This window comes from Zeus faber, assembly GCF_960531495.2.
Source record: "Zeus faber genome assembly, chromosome: 6".
NCBI classification, from domain to species: Eukaryota; Metazoa; Chordata; class Actinopteri; order Zeiformes; family Zeidae; genus Zeus; species Zeus faber.
This window is the reverse complement of record NC_137201.1, coordinates 4334137-4361716: the sequence shown is the minus strand read 5'-3', so window position 1 is coordinate 4361716 and position 27580 is coordinate 4334137. Positions and strand designations below refer to the sequence as shown.

The 27580-nt window shown below is 45.3% G+C and overlaps 1 protein-coding gene across 1 annotated transcript in view; it reads right to left on the bottom strand.

The window, feature by feature from the left end:
- trhr2 (thyrotropin releasing hormone receptor 2) overlaps positions 1-26547 on the bottom strand; it is a gene marked incomplete at both ends in the record, with an annotated part of 89852 nt that extends 63305 nt beyond the window's left edge. The window contains 5 exons of the mRNA XM_080002345.1: positions 4214-4607; positions 22655-22793; positions 23090-23241; positions 25162-25294; positions 26162-26547. Coding sequence (XP_079858471.1) covers positions 4214-4607; positions 22655-22793; positions 23090-23241; positions 25162-25294; positions 26162-26547 — 1204 coding nt within the window. The remainder of the gene's footprint in view (positions 1-4213; positions 4608-22654; positions 22794-23089; positions 23242-25161; positions 25295-26161) is intronic.
- Between the last annotated feature and the right edge of the window lie 1033 nt (positions 26548-27580).

The window sequence follows — 27580 nt, the reverse complement described above, 5'->3', positions numbered from 1 at the left end:
CTGTCAGCTAAACCGCAAAGAGACAGGACTGCGGATTAAATGGAGCCATCCTGCAGTGTTTGTTGGTTACTGCTTAGACTGATAAACAGGAAGAGACAGGAAGAAGGAAGGATGGGAGATGGCGGCCATCAATGGTGTCAATTAGTTGTTTAGACACTTTTTCCCAGTCATGACTTTAAATCACAATGATTATTTCTGAAATGGTTAAAGACCCTTTGTGCTGGTACATAGCAAACTGTAGCAGTAAAGCCCGATTAATGGTCGCGCGTCAAAACACCGGCGTAGCTAACGCGTGCCTCTCCAAAAATCTAACTGCGCGTAGGGCGACGCAGCATTGATCAGCCAGTTTGCTTTGGGCCCCGTATGTATTTCCAGCACATGACAGACACTCCATTGACCCACGCTACACCCATCCCGAAAACCCTGGACTATGAGAAAGAAACAGCAAAGCTAGCTGCTAACACCCATACAGATTTACATAATTTAACTGTAGCCTACGGTGCAACCAGGAATTCGAATTGAAACAGCATATTTACAACTGCCTTTCAAGAGAAATAGGTCTCGTAAAGAGAAAAAAGTTCTCCGGAATTCTCCCAACGATTCATCACGTACGCTAACACCTTTTCAAATCTGCTTCAAAAGTGCGCAGTAAGGTTGGAGTAAGGACAAAGGCCCAGACCATACAGTTTCAGAGTGAATAAATGTCCTCTTATTTAGCACATTTTGGCTCTCGCACACCAGCTCTCCAAATTCAAGTTCATTGCGGCGTATTAATGTCAATTATGGCTGGATTAAGCACTGTTCCGAAGTCAAAGAGAACTATGTGTCATTTGACTTGAAAGAAGAGGAAGAAGAAGCCTTGGCAATAGATTTGTTAAGATCACTCATTAAAGCCGAAATTGTGAAAATGTCCTTCTTTATTACCTAAGGGGTGTTACATCACCGTCCCGGTAGCAGCTCGAAAAGGGAAGAGAACCTTCAAGGGACACTTAAAGACAAACATTCTCTCAAGGTTCCTCCTTGTAGCCAGTGTGTTTTCAGGCTGCCCAAGACCAAAAGACTTAGTTGGTGCAGTTTTATTATGTTGTTATCTTAAAAGGAATGGAAAGCTACGTGAAATTAGTTGGGCAAAGACTATAAGATGTTAAAATGTCATTTGTGCCTCAATTCTGCTTTAAAATAGAAGTAAATGTAAGAGGGAAAATCTCTAGGGCAATTCCCCTTAATTCAATCCAGGACCTATCACCTGGTATCTGAAATACTTGCATTGCACTCTTTATTATGCTTGACAATATGCAGCACGGCTTGTGAGAAACTAATTTAAAAATCATTTTGTCACTGAAAAATATAACTTGGGCCCTTCCAATTGTCATTACATTATCAATGTAATTTAAGACCTATGTCACATACTGGCAAAAAAAGTACGAAGGATATGAAGGAAAATCCCAAATGTCAGAAATATACTTGTGGTGGCAGCCGTCGGGGGCGACTATAATTTCCCCAGGAGTTCGTACCCGATAGCAGTCCGAATGCATAGTGATATGGAGGCTTACAGGGAACCAATTCTAAACGCCGATGGTGTCATTATTCTATAGCCATAACACTGTGCAATCAACATTAACATTAAATAATCAAAATTATCGTATTAAAGACACTGTAAGGCCTAAAATTCCGATGATTGGATTTTAGACTTTTTAATGATCCGCGGAAACCCTGCCCCTCAGGCCTCAAGACGTAACTATTCACTGTTATAAATAGTGATTTATACCAATGTACTATCCAGTCCACTGATGCTTGTCAAATCAAAGTACTTTCACGATCTTATGCTAAGGTGTGGTACGAACAAAGCAAAATTGTCTATGTCTATGGCTAATTCAAATACTAGTACCAATTAATAATGAATATCCTACAACAAAAAGACAGCCAATGTACTGTAGCTTTGAAGGCCAACTCACTGACCTACTCCTTTGTAAACGCTTTAAAGGGTCTGTTGCAAGTTCAAGACAACAAAAAACTGGCAATGTACATTTCAAGGAATATTGACCTATAGACTGGACACAGACAGCCCGTGTTGCCTTTCAGTAAAATGGAGATAAAAAAGCTGGCAAAATTACCAGTTGTGAGAGCTGAGTTTGTGACCATTAACCAGAGTGTCCCAGTGCCGTGGCCTCTAAGTGTTAGAAACAGAGCTGTGTGTGTGTGTGTGTGTGTGTGTGTGGGTGGGTGGGGGTTGTATGTGTGCTATGCATTTTTCTGACGTATGTGCCTTTCTTTTCAATTGCGTGAGGTTAGAATAGTTCATCTAACTACTAACCTGTTCCAATGAAGAGGTATGAGGAAAATGCTTATACCTATGGGAGAGTTTCCTTTCTGAGAACACAGCCCATTTAGACCAAATGGCCCATAGCTCTACAGCCTTGACCATGCTCACAATCTTATATTAGAGAAAGAGCAAAGAAGATTTCTTGTTCCGTCTGCAGGTATACAAATGGTAGACAGGGCCATTTTATAGAGACTTGGCCCTGAACCTTATGGATCCGCAAAACCACGTTAACACTGTATATAAGAGGCTCACCTCTTCTTTTGAATTCTGTAGGAAGATGCGTTGTTTGGTTTGCGTTGCATTCCCTTGTTTCAGCTCAAAGGACAGGAGTATTTCAAATAAGTATCAAATGGTCATAGAGCCAAGAGACCCTCCTCTTAAAGGCCACCTCTGGCCAATTTCTTGTGTTGTGGTGTGGTTAATAACTAAACGTCATGCATAACACACAACACCATGGGAACTAGTGATCAACAAAGCCAATTCTCACCAACAGCACCAGCTACCGCTAGCATCATTAAGGGAGGGTATTACATTTTTGAGGTGGAGGATTATTTATCGGAAGCCTATGGTCTTGATAGACTTTGATAGTCATTAAAAGGCTCTAGTTATTCATTTGTTGTCATTGTTACGAGGTAACAATAATAACATGTGTTGATCTTCAAATCGATGTTGTTCAATTCATTTTATATAATAAATCTGTTAAAAGTCTGGTAAACATCCACACCACCAACATCCACATCGAAACATCCACCAAATCATTTTGCCATTTAAGAGCTCGCTCCTCGCCCGGACTTCCTTGCCAAGGAAGCCTTGGGACTTCAAAAAACATTGTCCAAGATAATCCAAAGCCTCGTAAATGTATCATATTTAAAGGGTAAAGTATTGTTAACATCTTGCACATAGAAGTCCCACCCGAATACATAAATAAATAAATGTCTAGACTTCCTCATATTACAGCAAAAATACAAGCACCTTTTACAAGAAAAACATTCAAACTTACGACCTAAAGTACAAAGAGGCTCACCTCTTCTAAATTCTTAATGCTCCCGTCCATGGTTAAAGACCTTTTTAATAAATTACACGACAGTGTAGAGCCATTTAGCCGCCTTAAGCAGAAAGTGCCTTCTGGAAAACACCACACACCTTTGAAGTTGTGGCTTTTGACTTTTTTTCACACATTTTTTTATTTTTTGTATTTGACTTGCTGCCGTAGATTCCCAAGTACAGCAGAAATGAAAAATGTATGAAAAATAAATGCAGCACTGGGCCGACCTGGTCCTCATACCGTGGTATGAATCATGCCATCCTCATTTTTCTGTGTTTGGCCTGGGGAGCATGGGACTTGATCTCTGGCTGTGTTTTTGGAATTTTTAGTCCAACCATCCACAACGCACCTACTCTTGATTTCATTTTCTGAACAAAGTTCTAATGAACGCCCGAATTTCCTGTCATTTGGTGAGAACTGATCCACAGTTTTGTGGGCCAACTCTTCGTTATCGTGGCCAGAGGAGGATTCCACATGGGAGTATTCCGTAGCCTTTTCTTCATTCGATGAGGAGAGTTCAGCCAAATTCATAGCTTTTGCGTCATTGGACAACGAGTGTTCGTCAGAACTTGCAGCATTGTTATCATTGAATGATGCTATGTCGGGATGATGATGATGATTTGGAGATTCTGTCAAATACAAGGCCTTTCTGTCATTTGTCGTGGTAATATTTACACAACACCTACGTGTCCGACCACCTTCCGTGTCGACTGTAACATCCCTGGCTTCATTTGCGTTGCACCTTGGGAGGTGAGCTGGATCCGTGTCGTTTCTCCTGTTGTTGGCTGGCGAGGATTTAAAGGACCCTGTCCCGGGCCCGACTGACGTAGGATTGTCTGTCTTACCATTGGCGATGGTCAACGCAGCGTGCGTGCCACCTTTCAGCTGCGGATCCCCAGCGGCTCTCGCCTTCCTCTCAGTTCCGTTGCTACTGAGCTTGGATGGTCGCGGATCACGGACTGTGCTGTAGCCCGTCTGCATGGCCGACAGAGTCCTCTGGTGGGCCTCGGGCCTCTGGCAGCGATAGAGGCCCCGGAATGCGGAGCGGAACCTCTGGGACATGGCGTTGTATATGACGGGGTTGATGGCGCTGTTGGCGTAGATACAGGTGCGACAGAAGAGGATGAACCAGGCATCCAGGTAGGGCGTTGACACAAATGAGTTGATCAGGACCAGGGTCCGATAGGGCATCCACAGAAGGGCAAACAGAATCACCACCACAGCCAACATCTTGGTCACCTGCGGGGAAAAACAAACCGCAAACCACCACGATACAGCTCTGATTAGATCGTCGGAGTCTTTTATTCAAACTTAATTTCATGCAAGCAAATATCTCAGATATATTCATCTCTAGAGATTTGTCAAATTGCTCCAAATGTTAATTTGCAAATGTTTGCTTTCAAAAACCAAGGCCAATTAAGTCTGATTCACAGTTTTAATTTCCGTGATTACTCTGATTAGCTCAGGATTATAACATTTTACCATAATAATATTTCAGATAATGTCATAGCAGTCACTACGGTGCATGTGCGTTTGATGTTTGTGTGTGTGTGTGTGTGTGTGTGTGTGTGTGTGTGTGTGTGTGCCTGACGCCAACGGAGCTGTGCAGGGCGGTGGGAGGGAAGGAAATCCACATTACAAAAGGGAAACATTACAAAAAGAGCAAATTAATATTGCTTTGGAAAAGGAGGAGAGGAAAGAGGTTAAGGATTGATAGAAATGGAGGTGAAACACCAAAACAACACCTTTTGAGAAACAACGTTTTAGAAAACAGGTTTCTAGACATGGACTGCATGGTTTCAACGCTGCCGAAAAATGTACATGTTTGTGTCTGAGCATCTTGGCAATCCTTCCCTCCTACAACCCCCGCACCCCCTACCCACCCCACTACCCCTGGTGGGTTTGTGACCATGACAACAACAACTCAGGCTCAGACATTCCTGAATCCTCCGGCTAGACAGAGGGGAAATGCAGCCAGGGCCAGTCAGCCTGCAAAGACTCCGCCGATTAGCCTTATCTCTTCCCGCCAACAATGCAGCACACCTTCTCTCCCCACCCCACCCCACATCACCCCACCTCCTCAACCACTCCCGACCGCCATCCCGCTTCTCCTCTTGTCACACCCCATCTCCTTCCATCAAACCGTGAGGCTATTCTCTGAAGCCGTCATTCCCTGGTTGCAACACCATGATTAATGATGATGATGATTTTAACCTTCCTGCTTTTTGGTTACATACATTTACACATCGCAGTGTGTGTGTGTGTGTGTGTGTGTGTGTGTGTGTGTGTGTGTGTGTGTGTGTGTGTGTGTGTGTGTGTGTGTGTGTATGTGTATGTGTGTGTGTGTGTATCTATGTGTGCGTGCATGTGTGCGTGCATGTGTGCGTGCGTGCGTGTGTGTGTAATCGATGTGAAGTTTATAGTACAGGTGCTTTCATGACTCTCCTCAGCTAAACCCATATAAATGCAGGGAAGGGTGAGAGCCTCAGCTGGGGGGGAGATCTTGCAATAAAGCACTTCATTGAACAGGAAATTGAACAAGAGATTGAAACAATTATCTCTGTTGCAATAATGGAGGCAGAGGGAACCGGGCGCTGACATTTTCAATATGATTATTTTTACTGCGTCGCTACACTCGCTCACTCACTTACTTTTCTCTGCTCAGCAATCAAAGCGCAACAACTTTTCAGCATTGGGATCCTGAACACTGACTTTGATTTAGTTCCCAAACCGTTATATGATACAGAAGCCTACTTGACATTGAAGGGCAGGATCCATATTTACCGTCTGGTTCGTCAACAGAGATAGTAAGGGCAGGTTATGCTTTTGCGCGGGCGGTGCACACACTCGCGCAGAGAGCGCAGGCTGTTTATAGCCAGCACATTGTCTATTGCCATATTCTCAGAAACCACGGGTGGCACTAGCAAGAAAGCCGAGGAGGAATTGCTGTTCTTGATGGTTAAACAGACAAAAGAGCCGAAAAGGAGCTGTCCACCCATTCCATGCAGAGAAAAGAGAACCCATGTCCTGCTCAGAATTTCATAACTGTTTTATTACTATTTACTGAACTATGGAACAGAGTCACAATGTGTAATTCTCCCTCAGTACAAGATTCTCTAAAAAGAAAGTACATAATACCAATAAAAACGATAAATACCAATAAAAACATTACCTTTTATTTGGAAACTGAACTTGAAAATGACCCTGTTAATTTACAATAAAATCACCAAACCCGAATGAACTGTTTACGTGTAATATTTTGTCCTTGCTTTAAAATGTCATAGGTAGACTTTGAATTTCGCATCTGACTTATGCTGCAGATCGATTTTGGCCAACAGCAAAACGCTGATCTCCCATTGCTTCCAATACAATTCTTTCAGGGAACCCTCGTTACGCTCCTCGCACCGAGACATAAAATCTAGGATGTGTGCAACCTTGCGCAGGCGTCGCTATGCACTGGCGGTCATTTGTGGCACATGACGCCTCGTGCCTCTCGTGCTTGCAGCAAGTATAAACCAGGCTTTGGGCAGCAGCCATTACTAATGCTTAGTGTCAAGTGGCCAAGTGTTGAAGCCAATGTGGAAGTGCCTTAAACTGCAGTTCGAGAGTTAAGATCCTGCTTCGGAAAACCTATGACAGAATCAGAATCAGAATGAGAATCAGAAATGGAAGTCAACGGGAAAAATGGTTGTCTTGGTTGTGATATATTGTTTCATAAAGACAATAAAGAGGGATGTGTTTGGGGGTTGTGGCTGCCTTTATTGACAGGCGTCTGGCTGTGCTCCTTGCTCCACCACTTGCTCTGGCCTGCTGCCCATATTTAGAAGTTCTGACAGACAACTCTTAGATTTTATTTAAATATTTATTTCTTTATGCATCGTTTGAGTTTGGTGTCTGGGCTCTACTGCTCATCATTCCAACCAGGTGTACATATATTATAAAATATAATAGAAATATTGGAGTGATGAGCTTGAATTGGATAAAAGAGCAGAGCTTAACAGGTGGATGCGGGGGAGCTGGAGGGAGCGCCGCAGCACAGCAAGCAAGCAGGCAGCAAAGAAGGATGCAAAGCAGGTAGGGAAAGAAGGATTGGCTATGCCTCATTTGTGCGTCTGTTTTCTGACAAGACGGTGCTAGAGCATGGCATAAAAGGCAAATCATCATCCATTTTTTTCTACAGTCTATCAGAGACTGCGGCAGATTCAGGCACGTAGTCGAGCAGGGCCCTGGGAGGCGAGGGGAAGTCAGTGCAGTAGACTGGCGCTCCCCGCCTCGGTGCCAGCTGTGGTCAATTGAATGTCTGGCCAATCACAGCCGCTGGGAAGATTTCTTATATGTCTATCTTGTCTTGCAGAGGAGCAATGGTGGATGGTGCAGGAGTGCTATGAGGGAGTCCCGGTCGAGGCCGTCCATAAAAAGTCTTATATTAATTGTAGGATCTGCACTGGAGCTTGTTTTATGAACTATGTGAAATAGAACTCACCGTGCCGGCGCTTCAACCCCGCTAAACACCTTGGCACTTGTCCTTGGCGAGAACCTTGTGTAGCAATCACGCTACAGAGACATACACCCTCCTCACCCCACCCCAACACTCGGACAGGGTGAGAAACATGGCAATATCTCTTCTTTAACCTGCACTCGAGGAGATTTAAAGTTACATGTTAATCTGACAACACGCTGTATTAATCTATGAGCATGAAACTGCCATTCTTTTGGCATTCAGAAGTTTATCTAACTATCGGATTGAATCGGCATATTAAAACGGACGGCGGGGGTGCGGGGGGGGGGGGGTAGGTTGAAAGAAAGAGTGTGAAGTGCCCATTGAAGAACTGAGAGAAATGAAAATCATCTGTGCCGTTGAGCGCACTTCAATCTTAATCCCGAATCACATTATGCAAATCTCTCGCTCTTTAATCGAAGCCACTTGAACCCGAAGATAATGATCTCTTCAGTGCAGTTGCTTAAGAGTTCAGGGCCCTTCCCTATAGATTTTACCATACTTTTTACAGTGACTAGGTCTCACAGAAATATTCCAGCCAGAAATCAAAGTGGTCAGAAATGACCACTAGGGGGATGCGGGGGGTGCCGACCGCACCGGGTGACACCATCAGAGGGATGACACCACCCGCGTGGTGCACGCTCAGAGCGAGCTCTCCCGGGAAACAAAAACAGTGTGTTTTTGTTGTAGATGTAGGTAGGTAGATGTAGATGTATAATTTGATGAAAAAAAACAGCTGTGCGTAACGGGGAGATTTTCTCTGTTGAAGACCCCCTCCTCTGCCAACAAGTGAATAAGGGGGCACCCATGAGTTACCGCACCTGGCAACACCAACACTAGTGACGCCATTGGACCCAGTAAAGTACAATATACAGTCCATAACATAAAACTGCTAACGTATGGGTACACCAGTGGCTCTATAGCTATACATTGTTATAGGTTTGATGTTGAATGCCATTCTACACTTTTTTTGTATGGAATGGATGAACCATTATCTAATTGTGCAGTAAACGTGCTGCTTACACACGACTCTTTGTTCAGGACTTTGTTCGGTAATGACTCTTTTTTACAAGAACTGCATATTTCCCTTGGGGTTCATAATGACCGAAATGGAGACCATTTCTCCAGTTCTCCACGGTGTTTTATCTGCTTGAGTGGAAATCCCATTAAAATAATCTTGAAGAAAAGTTCCACAACTCCTCTGTAGTGACCATACAGTGTGCTGGGAGTGCAAACGTGCTCTCTCCCCAATCATCACCTCTGCCATCTAAACCCAGGCCGGGTAAAACACTTGGATTGATTTCAGCTGTAAAGCGCCTGATTTGTTTCTGATGGACCCTAATGACTTATTCCCTCGGAAGCCATGTTTTAGTGTCAGAGAGACATGTCCGCTTATCTTATTACAAGCCTCCCTGCCTAATTAAACAACCGCTGTCGATACAGCCATGATATATGAAAATAAGGGGTTAGAAATGACACTCAAGCCTATTTTGAGTGAGATATGAGTCAGAGACCTGGCTATTGATCAAGTTGCTTCATTGATATTGGTCAAGCCATAACCTCTCATTGGGCCGCATAGCGGCCACATTTGTTCCTAAGCACGTGCGTATGTTAATAAATCAGAACCATTCTAAATTGATAGCCGCATGCTCAAGAGTGCTAATTTGCATAACCACACCTGGATTTCTCCATATAAGGAAGTGGTTTCGGGTTCCTGCACAGAGGTAAACAAAGAAGAGGAACCGACTACTACTGGGCATATCTGCTGAGGCTGCGAAAGTTTTGTACTGCAGTGACGGAGCCAGTAGATGCCATTTTCTCCAGAGGATCAAATGTAAATGGCTTAAAGAAAAACACTTGTTTTTTCTATGTGTTAATTGCATGGAGGCTGTTTAGTGATTGTAGCGTGGGAATCGATGGTGGATTGGTACATGGTGGTCTCGGCGCAGTTGGTCCAGTGATAAGTTGCGGCTCCAAGTTATTAGTAATATAACAATATAATTAAATACGAATAATTAATAATAAAAGGAGGGCTTCTATTGCCAGTGGAAACCAGATGATCAGCCATTCATCACTCAGTTAACAGATCATTAATCACTCTCAGTAAACAGATCCGATGATCTCTATAGATGCACTCTCTCCCGAAGGCCGACATAACCATACATATATCCATAATATATATATATATCCATTTGTGCGGCTGAGGGAAAGCGTGTCTGAGCAGATAGTTAGCAACACAGAAGCACCGCAGGGGACTGTACTCTCACCTTTCCTCTTCACCCTGTATACCTTAGACTTCCAATACAACTCGGAGTCCTGTGATCTGCAGAAATTTTCGGATGACTCTGCAGTTGTGGGGTGTATCACTGGTCGACAGGAGACTAAGTACAGGGAACTGGTGGAGCACTTTATGGCATGGTATGGAAACAACCACCTCCTCTTGAATGCGACCAAGACGAAGGAGATGGTTGTGGATTTCAGGAGGACCAGGACTAAGCTGAACACTCATTCCATCATGGGGGAAGAGGTGGAAGTAGTGGAGGTCATTCCTGCCCACCACAATAGCCACCTACAATGACTCCCCTCTGTGTCAGGAGAGGAAACTCCTCCTCCAAATTGCAATGCACAAGGCACATTTTTACTTCACATTTAACTTCGACTTTTAAGCTTTACCTTTCACTAAGTTAAATTCTATTTTATTCTATTTATTTTTAAATTGTAGAGTTGTTCTTTTATATGTATATACACATATGCATATGTGTGTGTATCTGTATATACATATGTACAGTATATACTGTATGTGTGTATGTGTATATATATATATATATATATATATATATATATGTATACATATAGATAGATAGATAGATACCGTAATTTCCGGTCTATAAGCCGCTACTTTTTTCCCACGCTTTGAACCTCGCGGCTTAAACAATGACGCGGCTAATTTTGATTTTTCCCACTTTCACAAGCTTCATGCCGCCAAAAAACTGAGCAAAAAACACATTATGTGACGGTGCTCAGTTTTTTGGCGGCATGAAGCTTTCATTAGACCAATGAAATTGCCGAACGGGTTAAGGTGAAACAATGTAACTGTTTAGATTAAATCGAGCGAGCTCAAACTTCCCATCATTTACGGTCTTCATTTCGTCACCCTCATCATGGCAAAGACACAAGGAAATGCATATGATGCAGCTTTCAAGTTGAAGGCGATCGATCTGGCTGTTGGAAAAGGAAATAGAGCTGGTGCATGGTAGCTTGGCCTGAATGACTCGATGATAAGATGTTGGAAACGGCAGCGTGAGGAACTGACTCAGTGCAAAAGGACAACAAAAGCTTTCAGAGGGAAGAAAAGCAGATGGCCCGAACTAGAAAATGAGCTCGAAGACTGGGTCAACACACAGAGAGCAGACGGCCGAGGTGTTTCAACTGTGCAGATCCGACTGAAAGCCAAAACAATCGCCACCTCTATGAAGTTTGAGGATTTTAGAGGTGGACCGTCGTGGTGTCTGCCAGTGGGTCCTGACAGCATGGAGCATTGTCAAAAAATCCACTATTATTATTATTATTATCGGTTTGGAAAGGCTGGACTGCTGCGTGTTGAAGAGGGCAGCATGAGCTCAGCGGGGAATTTGCCTCCGGATGAAAGTGACGAGAGTGACATTGAAAACGATCCAACCTCGGATGAAGCAATTCTGAGGCTATTCAACTCTGACACCGAAGGAGATGACTTCAGTGGTTTTAGTGCGCGGGAGGAGGAAGATAATGACCAATGACTTTCTTGGTAGGCTACTGTTTACCGCTAATTTTTTATTTTTGTGACAAGCCGTGTTTCGTTAAAGCCTATTTATTTTTGTTACAAGCCGTGTTTCGTTAAAGCCTGTGTAAAGTTCATTTATTTCAATGTACTGGTAGGCACCTGCGCCTTATAGACATGTGCGGCTTATTTATGTTCAAAATATATATATTTATTAATTCAGTGGGTGCGGCTTATATTCAGGTGCGCTTAATAGTCCGGAAATTACGGTAGATAGATAAATAGATATACAGCAATTTATTCAAAAACAATGTGTGTTTGTGTAAATTATGTGTGTTTTGTCATGTATGCCATTGCTGCTGCAACACAGGAATTTCCCATTGGGGATTAATTGTTATTATTTTTTTAACCTGTGCAGAGTATTTGGATGCCATTGCATTCAGGACAGAGTTAGTCTGCATGTGGAGTTCAAGTTCTCAACCTGCAATGCAACTCTTTATTAATTCTTAAATTATCAAGAACTGCTGCAATAACTCTGTCCTGTGGACGACCTGTAGAATGACAAGAGCACAGTTTTTTGTTTTGGAGAACCACCACCAACCCCCTTCTTTGGAGAACTATTTATCATGTTTGGGTCTATAAACAACTGATCACTACTCCAAGAGGGGGAGAATCACCATGGGTGAGACAAATAAACATAGAAACAAACAACATTCACACAAAAACATTGGATGACAAATGTATTGAAAAACAGTGAATTAGGTCCAGGAAAACTGGAACTACAACTGGTCACGTGGCATCTTCCTGTCATAGTTATGGCAGTAAATGAGGCAGGAAAGGAGAGAAATGCAAACGGGAAGGTGCTCGGGTGCCCTTGAAGCAGGTGTGTGTGTGTGTGTGTGTGTGTGTGTGTGTGTGTGTGTGTGTGTGTGTGTGTGTGTGTGTGTGTGTGTCCACCGGTGAGTGTACATGACTTATCCCCATTGGTACTGGTGTAGAAGGTCGGTAATATGTCGCGGCGCCTCCAAGCAGCGGAGGGGGTACTGAAGCCCCCCCAAACTCCGCAGCCCCGTGGACACCCTACGGCTGCAGGAAAGCCCCTGGGTCCCCAGAGAAGCCAGAGGGCCGTGGAGCAACCCCCAAGCCCAGCCCCGAGGAGCATGACCCAGTCCCAGGGAGCACGAGGAGACCCCGCACCCCAGGGGTGCACACATGCAACCACCCCCAAGGCACAAGACGCATCCGCCGGCACAGAACCCGGGCCATGGGCACAAGGCACGGACCACGGGCCGGGATCCTGGCCCCACGGTACCAGACCGACACCCCGCCCAAGCTGCCTGCCCCACGGGTGAGCCGGCTGGACCCCCATGCCCACCCACGCCCCGCACAAGGGGGAGGCCCGCCCCACCGCAGCCGACCAGACACCCCTTGCGTGAGTGCCAAGTGCCCATACACGTAGCAGCGTGCGCCCAGCGCGGGGCACCTCGATGTTACACCCTTCCCCCAGCAATGCCAGCAGGCCGCCAGGTATACAGGCCCTCCGCCACCCCCAGCACCTGGGGCGCCCGCTGCAGAGAAGCCGCGCCGCAGAAGTCCAACAGCCGCCCCCCACACCCCAACCCACACCCACAACGGCAAGCAGTCCCCCCAGGGGCCCCGGAACGCACCACATCCCTTTGGGGATTAATAAAGCATCTTTATCTTATGTTACCTTGTCCTATAAAGCGAAATAATCCATTGTCAAACCTGCTTGGAAATTACTGCTATAGTCAGCTTGTGTAAAATTAACCAACTGCAAACACCACAGAGTTAATTTAAGGATACTGGACTTAAACATATAGAAAAACAGACACACACTCAAATCAAGATATGCATAAAAGATAAATAATAGGTTATTTGGTTAATCAGGTTATTATTGGCAGTAAATCTTTTTTTGTGTAATATTGAAGATGTAATATTTTATTTTATTTTATTCTTTAACTAATTGTTGTTCTAAGGGAGGAAGATGCGCAGAACAGAAGGTATTGGAGGCAGATGATCCGCTGTGGCGACCCCTTCTTCTCCCCTTATTCTTCTTCTTCTTTTGGGAGCAGCCGAAAGAAGAAGAAGAAGAAGAAGAAGAAGAAGAAGAAGAAGAGGAGTTGTTCTAATATGCCACTTACATGTAGTTCAAGCTCAGCAACATCATCTTCCAGGACTCTAATGTATGGTCCACATGATCCGAGGCAGTTCTAAATTTAGTAGTAAGAACAAATTTAAGCACTAACTGTGGCAGACGAGGGGGGTGTGGTAAAGCCACATCTGCAGGGGACGGGGCTGGCTTGGCCATAGCGGCGCAGCTTTTCCGGGTCTGCCCAATCAGCTTCTTTAGCGCTGATTGGTCGGACTCTGTTGGGAGACCATTCTTGAGGGGTTGTTAGTGGTTGTTGCGGAGGAGCTGAGGAGTCCCCACTGGGTTCTTCCACGGTCCCAGCAGTCTCTTCCACGGATGATTTTCCGCTGGAGCAGTTGTGGGACGATACCCTTCATGGGGGCCTTTGAGGGAGTAGTTAAAATCGATGGTGTCTTGATGTGCCCAGACGCCACGCTCACTCACCCGTAATTTTCACTGATTAGGGACAGGTTATATTGAGTGAGCTGTGACACTCAGTCGGGAGAGGAAATAACCCAGTTGTTGGTGCCGAAAAGCCGCCGGGAAATGCTCTTCCAGGCGGCTCACCATAACCCGATGGCGAGGCACCATGGACATGATAAAGCTATGCAGCGGATAATGGTCCGCTTCTATTGGCTGGCATTTGGGCAGATGTGCCCGAATGGTGCGCCACTTGTACCACGTGCCAATTAGTCAATCCTCTACCTGACCGACTAGGGCACTTCCTTTATGTCGCATACACTTCGCGAACTTTACGAGTTATTGGGCGTCCACTCAAATCGGCCAGTGTTTACCATCCCCAGACAGACGGTCTTGTGGAGCACTTTAATAAAATGCTGAAAAACATAATTTGGAAGTTTGTTCATGACGATAGCCGCAATTGGGACACGTGGTTGGACTCCCTGTTGTTTGCGGTGCGGGCGGTTCCCCAGGCCTCCATGGGATTGGCAGGAGACCCCGGGGCATGCTATTAAAGAAAACTGGGAGGAGGGTCCTAGTACAAGTAAGAACGAGATACAGTATGTTATGGACCTGAGAGCGAAGCTACATGCACTGGGACAGCAGTCATGGGAGAATTTGCTCCAGGCCCAGGAACGGCAGCGCCACTTATATGACAGAGGGGCCAATTTGTACCGGGAGACAGGGTATTAGTGTTGCTCCCTAACTCCCTAAGTGGGAAGGGCCCTTTGTGGTCACAGGGCGGGTTGGCCAGTGGAAGGAGGCAGCAGTGGAAGGAGGCAGCATCCGTGGCTCTGGCCACCATGGTGATTCGAGGGGGATGAGTTGGGGCCGGAGGGTCTAAAAACGACCAATTCTAACCCAGCCCTTTCCTGTAACCATGTTTCGCCGATGTTACAATGCCAGTTATCTGTTGTCTTCTCCCCCCTGCCTGGCCGCACATCCTTCATACACCACCATGTGGAGATCTGGATTTAACAAGGGCGACTGGCAGATTCCCTTGTCGCTAGAGTCCAAGGAGAAATCGATTTTCTCCACTCCACAGGGGTTGTATCAATTTGTGACGCTTCCATTTGGGTTGTTCGGGGCCCCAGCCACCTTTCAGAGACTCCTGGACTGGGTTCTGCGTTTGCACATGGCATACTTAGACGTTTCTATTCACAGTGACACCTGGGAGTGGCACATGCAGCATATAGGGGCAGTACTCGAGTCCCTGAGGTCGGCGGGGCTCACCACCAACCCTAAGAGGTGTGCGGTTGGGTGGAGGGAGGTACGGTATCTGGGGTACCAATTGGGTGGGGCACTGGTCCGACCCAAGATAGATAAAACTGTAGCGGTTGCGAACAGTCCGAGACTCAAGACCAAGAAGGAGGTAAAACAGTTCTCAGGGCTGGCAGGTTACTGTGTGGTTGGGGTATGTGGCAGACGAGGAGGGCGTGGTGAAGCCACGTCTGCAGGGGATAGGGCTTGCTTTGCTGTGGCGGCGCAGCTTTTCCTGGTCTTTCCAATCAGACTTTTTAGCGCTGATTGGTCGGACCCAGTTGGGAGAGTCCTCATATGTTGTTCTGTCTTCCAGTGGAGCGTGAGGCACAGGATGCAACGCCTGCGGTCCGGAGCACAAGCACAACATACAAACTCTGTCATTCATTTACATTTACATTACATTTAGTCATTTAGCAGACGCTTTTATCCAAAGCGACTTACAATTGTTCAAACACCGACGGACGCAGCCATCAGGAGCAATGAGGGGTTAATTGTCTTGCTCAAGGACACTACAGCCTGCTAGCAGGAGGAGCCTGGGATCGAACCAGCGACCTTTAGATCACTAGACCACCAGCTCTACCGCCTGAGCCACCATCCCCCATTCATTACTAAGTTTACCTTTCTGTTGTGTGAGCGAGACGTTCTATTACCTGCATGAATAAAATCTTTGCAATGTTGGCGCTCCACTGCCCAAATGTCTCCCTCCCGAAACCGGTACATATGGGTATGAACTCCTGGTCCAAACCATCTCAATCTCGCCTCTTTCACTTTTCCACCAAACTGTCCAACCTGACCTGTCCCTCTAATGTACTCATTCTTAGTCCTGTCCTTCCTTGTCACTCCCAATGAAAATCTCAACATCCTCATCTCTGCCACCTCCAGTTCAGCCACATGCCTTTTTGTCAGTGCCACCGCCTCTAAACCGTACAACATAGCTGGTCTCACTACCGTCCTGTAGACCTTCCCCTTCACTCTTGCTGGAACCCTTCTGTCACAGATCATTCCGGACACTCTTCTCCACCCACTCCACCCTGCCTGTACTCTCTTCTTCACCTCTCTCCCGTACTCTCCACTGCTTTGGATGGTCGACAGTAAGTACTTGAACTCATCCGCCTTCTCCACCTCCACTCCTTCCATTCTCAGCTTTTCGCTGCCCTCCCTCCCATTCAGGCACATGTATTCTGTCTTACCCCTGCTGACTTTCATTCCTCTTCTCTCTAATGCGTGCCTCCACTTCTTCAGGCTCTCCTCAACCTGCTTCCTACTCTCGCTACAGATCACAATGTCATCCGCGAACATCATAGTCCACGGAGACTCCTGTCTGATTTTATCTGTTAACCTGTCCATCACCATTGCAAACAAGAAAGGGCTCAGAGCTGATCCTTGATGCAATCCCACCTCCACTTTGAATGCCTTTGTCACACCTACTGCACACCGTACTACTGTCTGACTGCCGTCATACATATCCTGTACCACTCTTACCTACTTCTCTGCCACCCCCGACCTCCTCATGCAATACCACACTTCCTCTCTCGGCAACCTATCGTATGCTTTCTCTAAATCCACACAGACACAGTGCAACTCCTTCTGGCCTTCCCTATACTTTTCCTTCAGCATTCTTAAAGCAAACATTGCATCTGTAGTACTCTTTCCTGGCATGAAACCATACTGCTGCTGGCTGATCCCCACCTCTGCTCTTAACCTAGCCTCCACTACCCTTTCCCATAGCGTCATGCTGTGGCTGATCAACTTTATTCCTCTGTAGTTACTACAGCGCTGTACGTCTCCCTTATTCTTGAAGATGAGTACCAGTACACTTCTTCTCCACTCCTCCAGCATCCTCTCCCTTTCCAGGATGGTGTAAAATAGTCTCGTTAGGAACACCTTTGCCATCTCACCTAAACATTTCCATGCTTCCCCAGGTATGTCATCTGGGCCAACTGCCTTTCCACTCTTTATCTTCTTTAATGCTGTTCTCACCTCATCCTTGCTTATTTGCTGCACTTCTTGATCCACTATCCCCACATCATCCACTCTTCTCTCCCTCTCATTTTCTTCATTCATCAACTCCTCAAAGTACTCCTTCCACCATCTCAACACACTCTTCTCACTAGTCAGCACATTGCCATCATTAACCTTCATCACCCTAACCTGCTGTACATCCTTCCCAGCTTGGTCCCTTTGTCTTGCCAATGGTACAAGTCCTTTTCCCCTTCCTTACTGTCCAACCTCTCATACAACTTGTCATATGCCTTTTCCTTTGCCTTTGCCACTTCTCTATTCGCCTTGCGCCGCATCAGCTTGTACTCCTGTCTACTATCTTCTCTCTGACTATCCCATTTCTTCTTCGCCAACCTCTTCTGCTCTATGCTCTCCTGTACATCCTCATTCCACCACCAAGAGTCCTTGTCTTCCTTCCTCTTCCCGCATGATACACCGAGTACCTTCTAAGCCGTCTCCCTTACCACTTCTGCAGTTGTTTCCCAGTCATCTGGTAACCGTTCATTCCCATCTGTTGCCTGCCTTACCTCTTCCCTAAATTGCATACAACACTCCTCCTTTTTCAACTTCCACCATTTTATTTTTGGCTCTTCTTTCACTCTCTTCCTCTTCTTGGCTTCCAGACTCATCCTACAGACCACCATGAGATGCTGCCTAGCAACACACTCCCCTACCACCACTTTGCAGTCACTAATCTCTCAAATATCTCTGTGTTCCTCCCTCTTCTTGAAATACGTATTCACAACAGCCAATTCAATCCTTTCGGCGAAATCGACCACCATCTGTCCTTCCACATTCCCCTCCTTGACACCATACCTACCCATCACCTTCTCGTCACGTTTGTCTCTGATCCCTTCGCCAACATGCCCATTGAGATCTGCTCCAACGACCACTTTCTCTCCCTTGGGGACACTCTCCACCACTACATTCAACTCACTAAAGAATTCTTCTTTCTCTTCTATCTCACACCCAACTTGGGGAGCATATGCACTGACCACATTCATTATCACCCCATCAGTTTCCAACTTCATGCTCATCACTCTGTCAGACACTCTCATCACCTCCAAAACACTCTTGACACGTTCTTCCTTCAAGACTATCCCTACCCAATTTCCCCTGCCATCCACTCCATGGTAGAACAGTTTGTACCCGGCTCCGATACTCCTGGCCTTACTCCCCTTCCACCTGGTCTCTTGTACACATAGTACATCTACCTTCCTTCTCTCCATCATGTCAGCCAGCTCTCTCTCTTTACCCTTCATAGTGCCAATGTTCAAAGTTCCCACTCTCAACTCTACTCTCCTACCCTTCTTCCCCTCCTGCTGTCTCCGGACACGCCTTCCCCTTCTTCTTCTTCTTCTTCGGCCGACAGTAGCACAATTTCCACTGACACCCTATTGGCTAACGACACCAGTGGCGGTCGTTGTTAACCCGGACCTCGACCGATCCAGTATGGAAATCAGATTTGTTGTCCGCATGTTTGATTTAGCATGGTTTTTATGCCGGATGCCCTTCCTGACGCAACCCTCTCTATTCATCTGGGCTTGGGACCGGCACTGATGATACACTGGCTTGTGCACCCCAAGTGGTTAGATTGACCCAAGGAGAGCAGAGAGAGAGAAAAAAAGAATTGGGCCGAGGATTGACCCCTGAGGCACCCCATATAACAGCGGATGAGAACAAATAGTTACCCATAGAGAACGTAAAACTTTGATTTGACAAATATGAAATAAACTAGTGTAGAGCTCTTCCCTGAGATAGCGCAAGTATTTAGTCGATTAATGAAGATGGAGTGATCAATGGTATCAAAGGTAACGCTCAGATGGAGTAAGACCAGGATGGAGTGTTCCCCCCTATCAGCCTGTATAAGGATGTCATTCATGGCTCTTAACAAAGAAGTTTTAGTACTGTGATTTTGGCGACAACCAGATTGCAATTTGTCAAAGATATGATTCCCTTTAACAACTTGAAGAAGCTGTTCAGCGACAAGTTTTTCCAGTACTTTGGAAATGAAAGGTAGTTTTGAGATGGGTATAAAATTGTTCGGAACAGAAGGCTCGAGACCGGGTTTATTAAAAGAGACTGGACACTAGCTGTTTTAAATTGATCGGGGACATAGGCAGAGGAGAGGGGCAGGTTTATAATAGTGAGTACGGAAGGCGAGAGAACGGCGCAGATGAGAAAGAATCTCTATGAGGTTGTGCATTATAGTAGGGACAACTTGTTGAATACATTTAAAACACTATGAGGTGAATCAGAAGCGAAGGACAGGGGCACAGTACTAGATCTGATTCTATTGACCTTAATGACAAAAAAACATAAATACAATTCACAATGTTCAGTTGAGGTGGCAAGGATAGCAGCAGGAGCAGGTTGTACAAGCTGATTGATTGTGCTTGACAGAGCTCGGGATTGCGTTTATTAGTTGTGAATAAGTAAAAAAATACAATGTTCTTGCATTCTTGATTTTTTTGATTACGCAAGGTCAAAAGCTCTTTCATGTGTAGAAAGTGAACATTGAGTTTTGTCTTTTACCATCTTGGCTCAGCCCTCCTGCAGTCCTGCTTTAAGCTGCGGATATCAGCAGTGATATGTTTATATAGGGCCCTGGGAACATATGCCATTGATAACATGGGCACTGGGAACATAGGGCCTTGGGAACATACACCCTGGGGACAGAGGGCCTTGGGAACATAGATTCACTCCTGTTTGAAAAACTCCTTTTCAGCAAGTTTAAATGCAATCCAAAAGGGGTGTAAATGTAAATGAACAAATGTATTTTCAGAAAATTGGAATTTCTCAGTTAGGTCATAAAATCAGAAACGGAAAAGCGAAAACGGAACTGCTGGTCTTCCCAGCCATACAAGGTATTTATCACAACATTGATATTAAAATCGACTCTCTATCTCTTGTTCCTACCTAGGCTGCAAGGAATCTTGGTGTCATTATTGATGACCAACTGACATTCTCGGACCATGCTGCCGCCGTCTCCCGGTCCTGCCACTTCGCACTACTCAACATCCGAAAAGTCAGGCCGTACCTGACCCAATATGCCACTCAACTGCTGGTACAAACCTTGGTGATGTCCCGTCTCGACTACTGCAACGCCCTCTTAACAGGCTTGCCGGCCTGTGCGGTGAAGCCACTACAGATGATACAGAATGGGGTGGCCCGACTGGTGTTCAACCAGCCAAAGAGGGCAAATGTCACTCCGCTGCTCATCGAGCTCCACTGGTTACCTGTAGCCGCCCGCATCAAGTTCAAGTCTCTTATGCTGGCCTACAGAGTGATTGCTGGGAATGCTCCCGCCTACTTAAATGCTCTTGTAAGAGCACATGTTGCCCCCCGGATGCTGCACTCGTCAAATGAGCGTCGCCTGGCTCTGCCGGCCATACAGCCACGGCAATCCAGGCTATTATCATTTGTAGTTCCACGTTGGTGGAACGAGCTGCCAAAAATGAACAGAGCGGGGACCTCCCTCTCTGTCTTTAAGAAGCACTTGAAGACCCAGCTCTTCAGTTAGTACCTCCTGTCCTAACCTACAATTACTTAGCACCACCTTGCAGTATTTATTGTTATACTAATGTTGTTGTTACACTAATCTCTGTCGCAATGTAGCTTGAATGTTATTCTCCCTTGTAAGTCGCTTTGGATAAAAGCGTCTGCTAAATGACTAAATGTAAATGTAAAAATGTAGCTGTAGTATGTAGCTAGCTATGGCGACAGTGACAAAGCGTGTTGGGTGGACTTTTACAGATCAGTTCAGTTGTACTGCAGTTTATTTTCTAGAAGTGCTTCAAAGTGATTGCTGTATTTTATTGAAAACAAGTAATGTTACCCGAGTTAAAGTAAATTAGACGAAGACACTCTTTAATACTGTGGGAGAGCCTGTGCTATGATGGAATAAAAGCTGGACACTACAACAAAACAATGTTTTAATGATTTATTGGTTGCACGGAAGAAATCCCTTCATGTACATCATCCACTTCTATTTTCTACTTCCTTTTGGGTAAAAATAATTCAATTTAAATTGCATTTAATTAGAGAAATTGGTGGACTTTTTCCAAAAGGAGACAGAACAAAGAAGGTTAAAGAGAAAGAAAAGGTCTCTGAAGAAGAAAGACATTTTCCTTGCCATAATAAAACAAAGGCGAAAGCGGGGGTGGGGGCAGAGCGCTTTTAAGAAGAAATAGCCAGGGAGAAAATATACATTCTAGTCGTAAGGGAGCACAATGACAAGACTGCACCCCAGCCCATGCAATCTGGGCACAGAGAGGCTCGTTGAGAATTACATTTTTTTCTGTCCATAGCTGGGAGGGAAAACCAACCATTTCGGAGTGGGGTTATAATCGCAGGGGCACTGAGGCCTCTGCACTGAGAACGAGTGTTGTTGCTTATCTGAGCAATAGATGTGCGAGGACTGCCGCCATCAGAGTGCTGTAAAGAGGCAATCATTGGCCCCCCGCTCCTCGCAAAGTCTCTTCAGATCAAACGCTTATATAGATACACCAATCAGCCACAACATTAAAACCACCCGGCTAATATTGTGTAGGTCCCCCTCGTGCCACCAAAACAGCCACATACTGCGATGCACTGTGTGTTCTGACACCTTTCTCCATAGCCAACATTAACTTTTTCAGCAATTTTTGTTACAGTAGCTCTTCTGTGGGATCGGACTTGATGGGCTGGACACTGCTCCCCATGTGCATCAATGAGCCTATGGGCGCCCATGACCCTATTGCTGATTCACCAAATGTCCTTCCTTGGACCACTTTTGGTCGGTACTAACGACTGCATACCGGGAACATCCCACAAGACCTGCCGTTTTGGAGATGACCCAGTCGTCTAGCCATCACAATTTGAACCTTGTCATAGTGGCTCAGATCCTTCCGCTTTCCCATTTTACCTGCTTCCAACACATCAACTTCAAGAACTGACTGTTCACTTGCTGCCTCATATATCCCACACCATGACAAGTGCCATTGTAACAAGATGATCAATTTTATTCACTTCACCTGTCAGTTGTTTTAATGTTGTGGCTGATCTGTGTACATACAGTTTATAAGGCAATGGAACAGGAGATACAAAAAAAAACAAATGAGTGGGAGAGAGGGAATAGATGGGGTCATTATAAGGTGATGGCCCGCCACACTCACCTGTTTCCTGGAGGACAGGGCACTTTTTGGCCGGCTCTGTCGGGCGCCCTTCCCCGTCTCAGCGCCCTCCCGGCAGCTGCGGTGGAGCGTGGGGGCCCCAGTGCTGACGGTGCCGGCATCAGGACGGTTTGGCAGGGGGCTGGTGGGATGGGACGCAGGCAGGGGGCATCAGGGCCATCGGCGACAACAGTGGGAGACAATAGTTTGACATGTTACTTGATTGGCTAATTGGCTGATTGGTCAATTGGCTGATTGATGGACAGCTTGCTCTCCTCTCCACCTGTTGTTCCAGGGGGAAACAGAACTCCGTCCCTCGTTGATTGGTGGAGCGTTATAGTCAATGAACTTGTCTTTGGTAATTATAGATCATCAAACTATGCCAAAAAACTCAATTTCTGACAGTTCTCTTTGGGTGTCCCAGAGTGCATAAGGTACCTGAGGTAGAGGATCCGTGCTATCAGGCCATACAGCACGATAGCCAGGAGTAGAGGGACCACATAGAAGATGGCAAAGTCAATGAGGTAGATGGGCAGGTAGAGCTCCCGCTTGACCCTGTAGCCACACTGAATGGTTCCATCCTGGCCCACCTAAAAAGTCACAAGAGTGTTACCGAAAAGGCTTAACTTACACATCGATACCTCCGAAGGCTCATCTCAGCTCATGGCTACAGGGAGAGCAATCTTCTCACAATGGCGCTGGTAAAAAACATTCCATCACATTGACAATATTAATTTTGCCAAAACTGAATATACTGTATGGTTGCCATTTTTATTCGCTTTATATTTTTGAGAAATTAAGGTACTATGCAGTGATACATCAGCTTAATAATGGAAATGTGACATAAAAGAATGGACAAAAGCTTTATTACGGTAAAATTTGTAGTTTGTGTTTTATCTGATGCTTTTTCTGAATTTGAATCTTCAGAGGGGAAGAGGGGAAGTCAAGATAGACAAGAGCTGTGATAACACTAACTCCTCTGGTCACACTTGGCCTGATCATACTGAGCCTGTGTCTTCTGTCTGTCTCTTAGACCTACATGTACAGTATATGCTCACCACACAGACAATAATAATCTCAACAGTCCTGTTTGTCCCCTCATTGTTAACAATTGTAAATTTAAATTTGCATCTTTCCATTTAAAAGTTGCTCTCCACCATCAACCCAACAATCCGGGAATGTCGATATATTCGTGCCGGTGGGTGTGAGGCTTGTGAGTGGGGGGCGGGGCCGCTCAGGTGGAACAAGGATTTTCAGCAAACGAATCATGGAAGACCTTGTTGCAAAAAGAATAGAAAATAAAGTCTAGTTTATTCTAACAGGCGGAGCCCAGCACGGCACGGCACCTGACACAAGACGCATGGCACAGGGCTTCAGTGGAGTGCCGATGGCTTACGCCACTGCTCTTCACCTGCCTGTTTTACGAAAAATCAGTCTTATATAAATTTAAAACTTAAAATACTTGTCTAACAGTAGTTATTTTGATTTGAAATGTTTAATGAAAATGTAAAGTTGTAAGGAAATCTTTGGACGGGCTGCGCCGGTGCTCTGCCAAATCCTGATGGGACAGCACCGACAAGGTCCCCTACAAAACGTATTTTATTGCAGTTATACTCTAACTGGTATTTGCAAAACATATCTCAGAAGTGAAAGTTCTGTCACAAAACTATATTGTAACGTATCCTTGCACCTTTTTAAGTGTATGGAAATCCAGTGGGACATAAGTGCAATAAGAACGTGCATATGGCCCAAATCAAGACTTCATCTGAGATGTATGAAATGGCCAAAAATCATCACTTTAAACGTACTTGATTAAGCCTTACCGAATTATTTAAACAGCGCCAAGATATGCGGTTTCGGGTCGGGGTGCGGATCTTGTTTTGATGGGTAGGGTCATGTTGTGGAACTAATTGGTCATATGTGCGGGTGACGAGGTGGGTACGGTATTGCACAACGCGGGTGCGGGTCTTGAAAAATCTGTCTCATCCAGGTCTCTGCAACAGGCTTGCTGTGCGTGTGTGTGGAAAGTGGCTGCACAACGACCATGTCGTGTTGCGCACAAACGTAATGTTAGTGCAGTTGTAACTTTACGGACGTTATTTTCCAAATAAAATGTTGACTTTTATTGAAAATAAGATTTTCCAGTTTTGTAGGTTATTATTTATTGTTATATATAAAAAAATAAAAAATGCTGAACAGGTGGTTGCCAGAAGGGGCAAACAGAGGCCACAAAATGGTTGCCAATTGACTCAATCTGGTTGCCAAGGGCAAATGGGCAAACGTTACTGTTGAGCCCTGCATGCAAGTCAATAATTAATCTTCAAAGTGCTGGCTTTTTAAAATTCTTCTCCTGGGACAAAGCCATTTCTTCAGAAATTCTACAACTGATTTGCGGTCCGACCTGTGAATATATTAGTCTGTGACAGCGATACTATCAGCTCGACACGTTTATCTCTTCGAGCTCAAGACAGAAATGCAGCCCCTGCAAAAGAGAGCTGTCTTTTCCGGACCTGAATGTCGACCAGGAAGAACCACAGCATGCAGTAGATGCAGGTGAAGATCCAAACGCCGGTGATGATCCGCTTGGCCCGTGAGACGGTGCACACTGTCTGCGCCCTCATGGGATGGCAGATCGCGATGTATCTGCAGGTAGCAAAGAAGGGGGAAAGGGAGACACCACGTGGTGGAATTTAAATCTTGATGTCTCACTTGAGTTATCCCGGTGTTTTTTCTTTTTATATCGACAAGATCGAGAAAGAAAAGGAAACTCCCCTCTCCTCGTGAGCCAAATCAAAGCTAAAGATGGAGATGGGAATTTTTTTGCACTGTTTGCACCGCTTAGTCACTGTGACAACAGATTGGATTCAAATTTTAAGACTGACCATGGATATATTAAAATTTTAAATACATGGGTTAAAATTTCCTTCTATCACAAAATAAAAGTGGGATACTGGTTTTGCTTTTTCTCTATTGAATGGCCTAATAAATTCAAGGTTGGGCAAGAATAAGGATATAGGGTCCTCAGTATGAATTTCATTCATAGATACAATTAAATTGGCACACGTACATTATCTGTATTGAAAACCTTTCTGAATTTTCCGTATTTTTTTAAATGAGGCTCTGAGTAGCTCTTTCACATTATTCGTTTCATACAAGTAGGAAACTCGGAAATAAATGTAAATCTAAAAAGTAGATTTCGCTGTAGCGCCGGCTCTGTCCCGTCCCACACCTGTTAGGTCACGTTTACGTTTGCGGGCCATTTTAAGGTGGCTGGGGCTGAGAGTATTAAGTAAAAGAAAATGAAAATAATTGTTTAATCGAATTGCTACATAATTTCCTCACACATTAATTCACTGGGTATGCCAACCTGCAAGTTGCCTTTTAATAGGTACTTTGAAGCTTTGTGACCTGTCAACCTAAAATCACTGTAAAAATATGTTTCATCTGTGTTATGTGGTAATGTCCATTCACCGACTGGAATGCAACTAAATTTGTGTCTGGGCTTCTCACCTTTCCAAAGTGAAAGCCGTGATGGAGCAGGACGACACGTTGATCCCCAGGTACTGGAGGTAGGTTATGCCCAGGCAGCCAGCGTGCCCGAATACCCAGGTGCCCGTCAGGCTGTCGGCAACGTTGGGCAGCCCCGCCGCTACCAGCACCGTCAGGTCGGCCACGGCCAGGCTCACCAGGTAGCAGTTGGTGGGCGTTCTCATGTGCCGCGTGGTGAGGACCACCAGGACCACCATGATGTTCCCCACGATGCCCACGGCGCACACCAGCAGCACCAGGAACACAGAAACCGTCTTGTACTCCAGCGAGTTGAGCACCGTGGCACTCAGGCCCAGTGAGACGTTGGTCGGGGTGTCAACTCCCCGGGAGGTTGTGTTGTCGGCCATTCCTGCCGATGGTCCTTGCTGGCCCGCGTTTCAATCTTTCGGTGTCAGTAAATCAGCCAGACGCTACATTTAACCAACTAACGTTACGTGGTGTGGATGACCTGCTCTTAAATGTCACCATGTTCGGATTTTATTTGCCAACTGAGGTTGCTGTTTTCATATTTTTGTTTTTCCTTATCTAGAGTGACACATAACCTGCTTGAATCGGATTCGGTTAAATTCCAGTGTTGGAGTGGTAAGAAAATGTACGAGTGCAATATATACAAATCAAGATGGCATGGCGTCGACGTCTTCGGGAGGAGATGGGAGCCGTACATTTGGTCGGTGAGCTCGTTCGATAACTGAGCAAAAACATCAACAATGAGAACAACAACAACAACAACAACAACAATAACAACAGCAACAACAACAACAACAGCAAATACAAAAACAATGAAATGTGTCAGTCGCATGTCTAGTTTACCGCTGTGTTCTTCATTCATTACTAATTATTCGTCTCATATACAGTTGATCAGTTCACTGCTTCTTCCCAAAATCTGCCGGCATCAGCGCTCTTTGCTGGGATGGCTTTGCGTTTGGGTTTATTGCAGCGTGAAAATATTTATTCTCAACGCTGGAATACATATTCCTGTTTCTTTCTCATCAATCCTTCAGATCAACGAGGGTTAACAGTGGCGACACACCTGGAAAAATAAGAATTACTAAAGTTCACCTTGACAAACGGGCCCCATATGCTATTCGGTCTGTGTGTGACGGGAGAACTTAACAGTGTTATAACAACTGCATAAACACACACAGGTCAATACGCACACCTACATTATGTACCATGCAGTTATTTTGGTCCTAGTTCTTCATCTCTTTCTACCTTAAGTACTCATTATTAATGTCTAATTTGGGTTTTAAAAAAAACCTTTTTAGTGTTGAACCCCTCCATATCCCCTCTGTGCTAACTGGATAGGAAAGCCAAAGTCAGATCAGTAACTATCAGTAACTCAGACCTCATAAAACACCAGGTTTCAGAGCATTTTTTGTG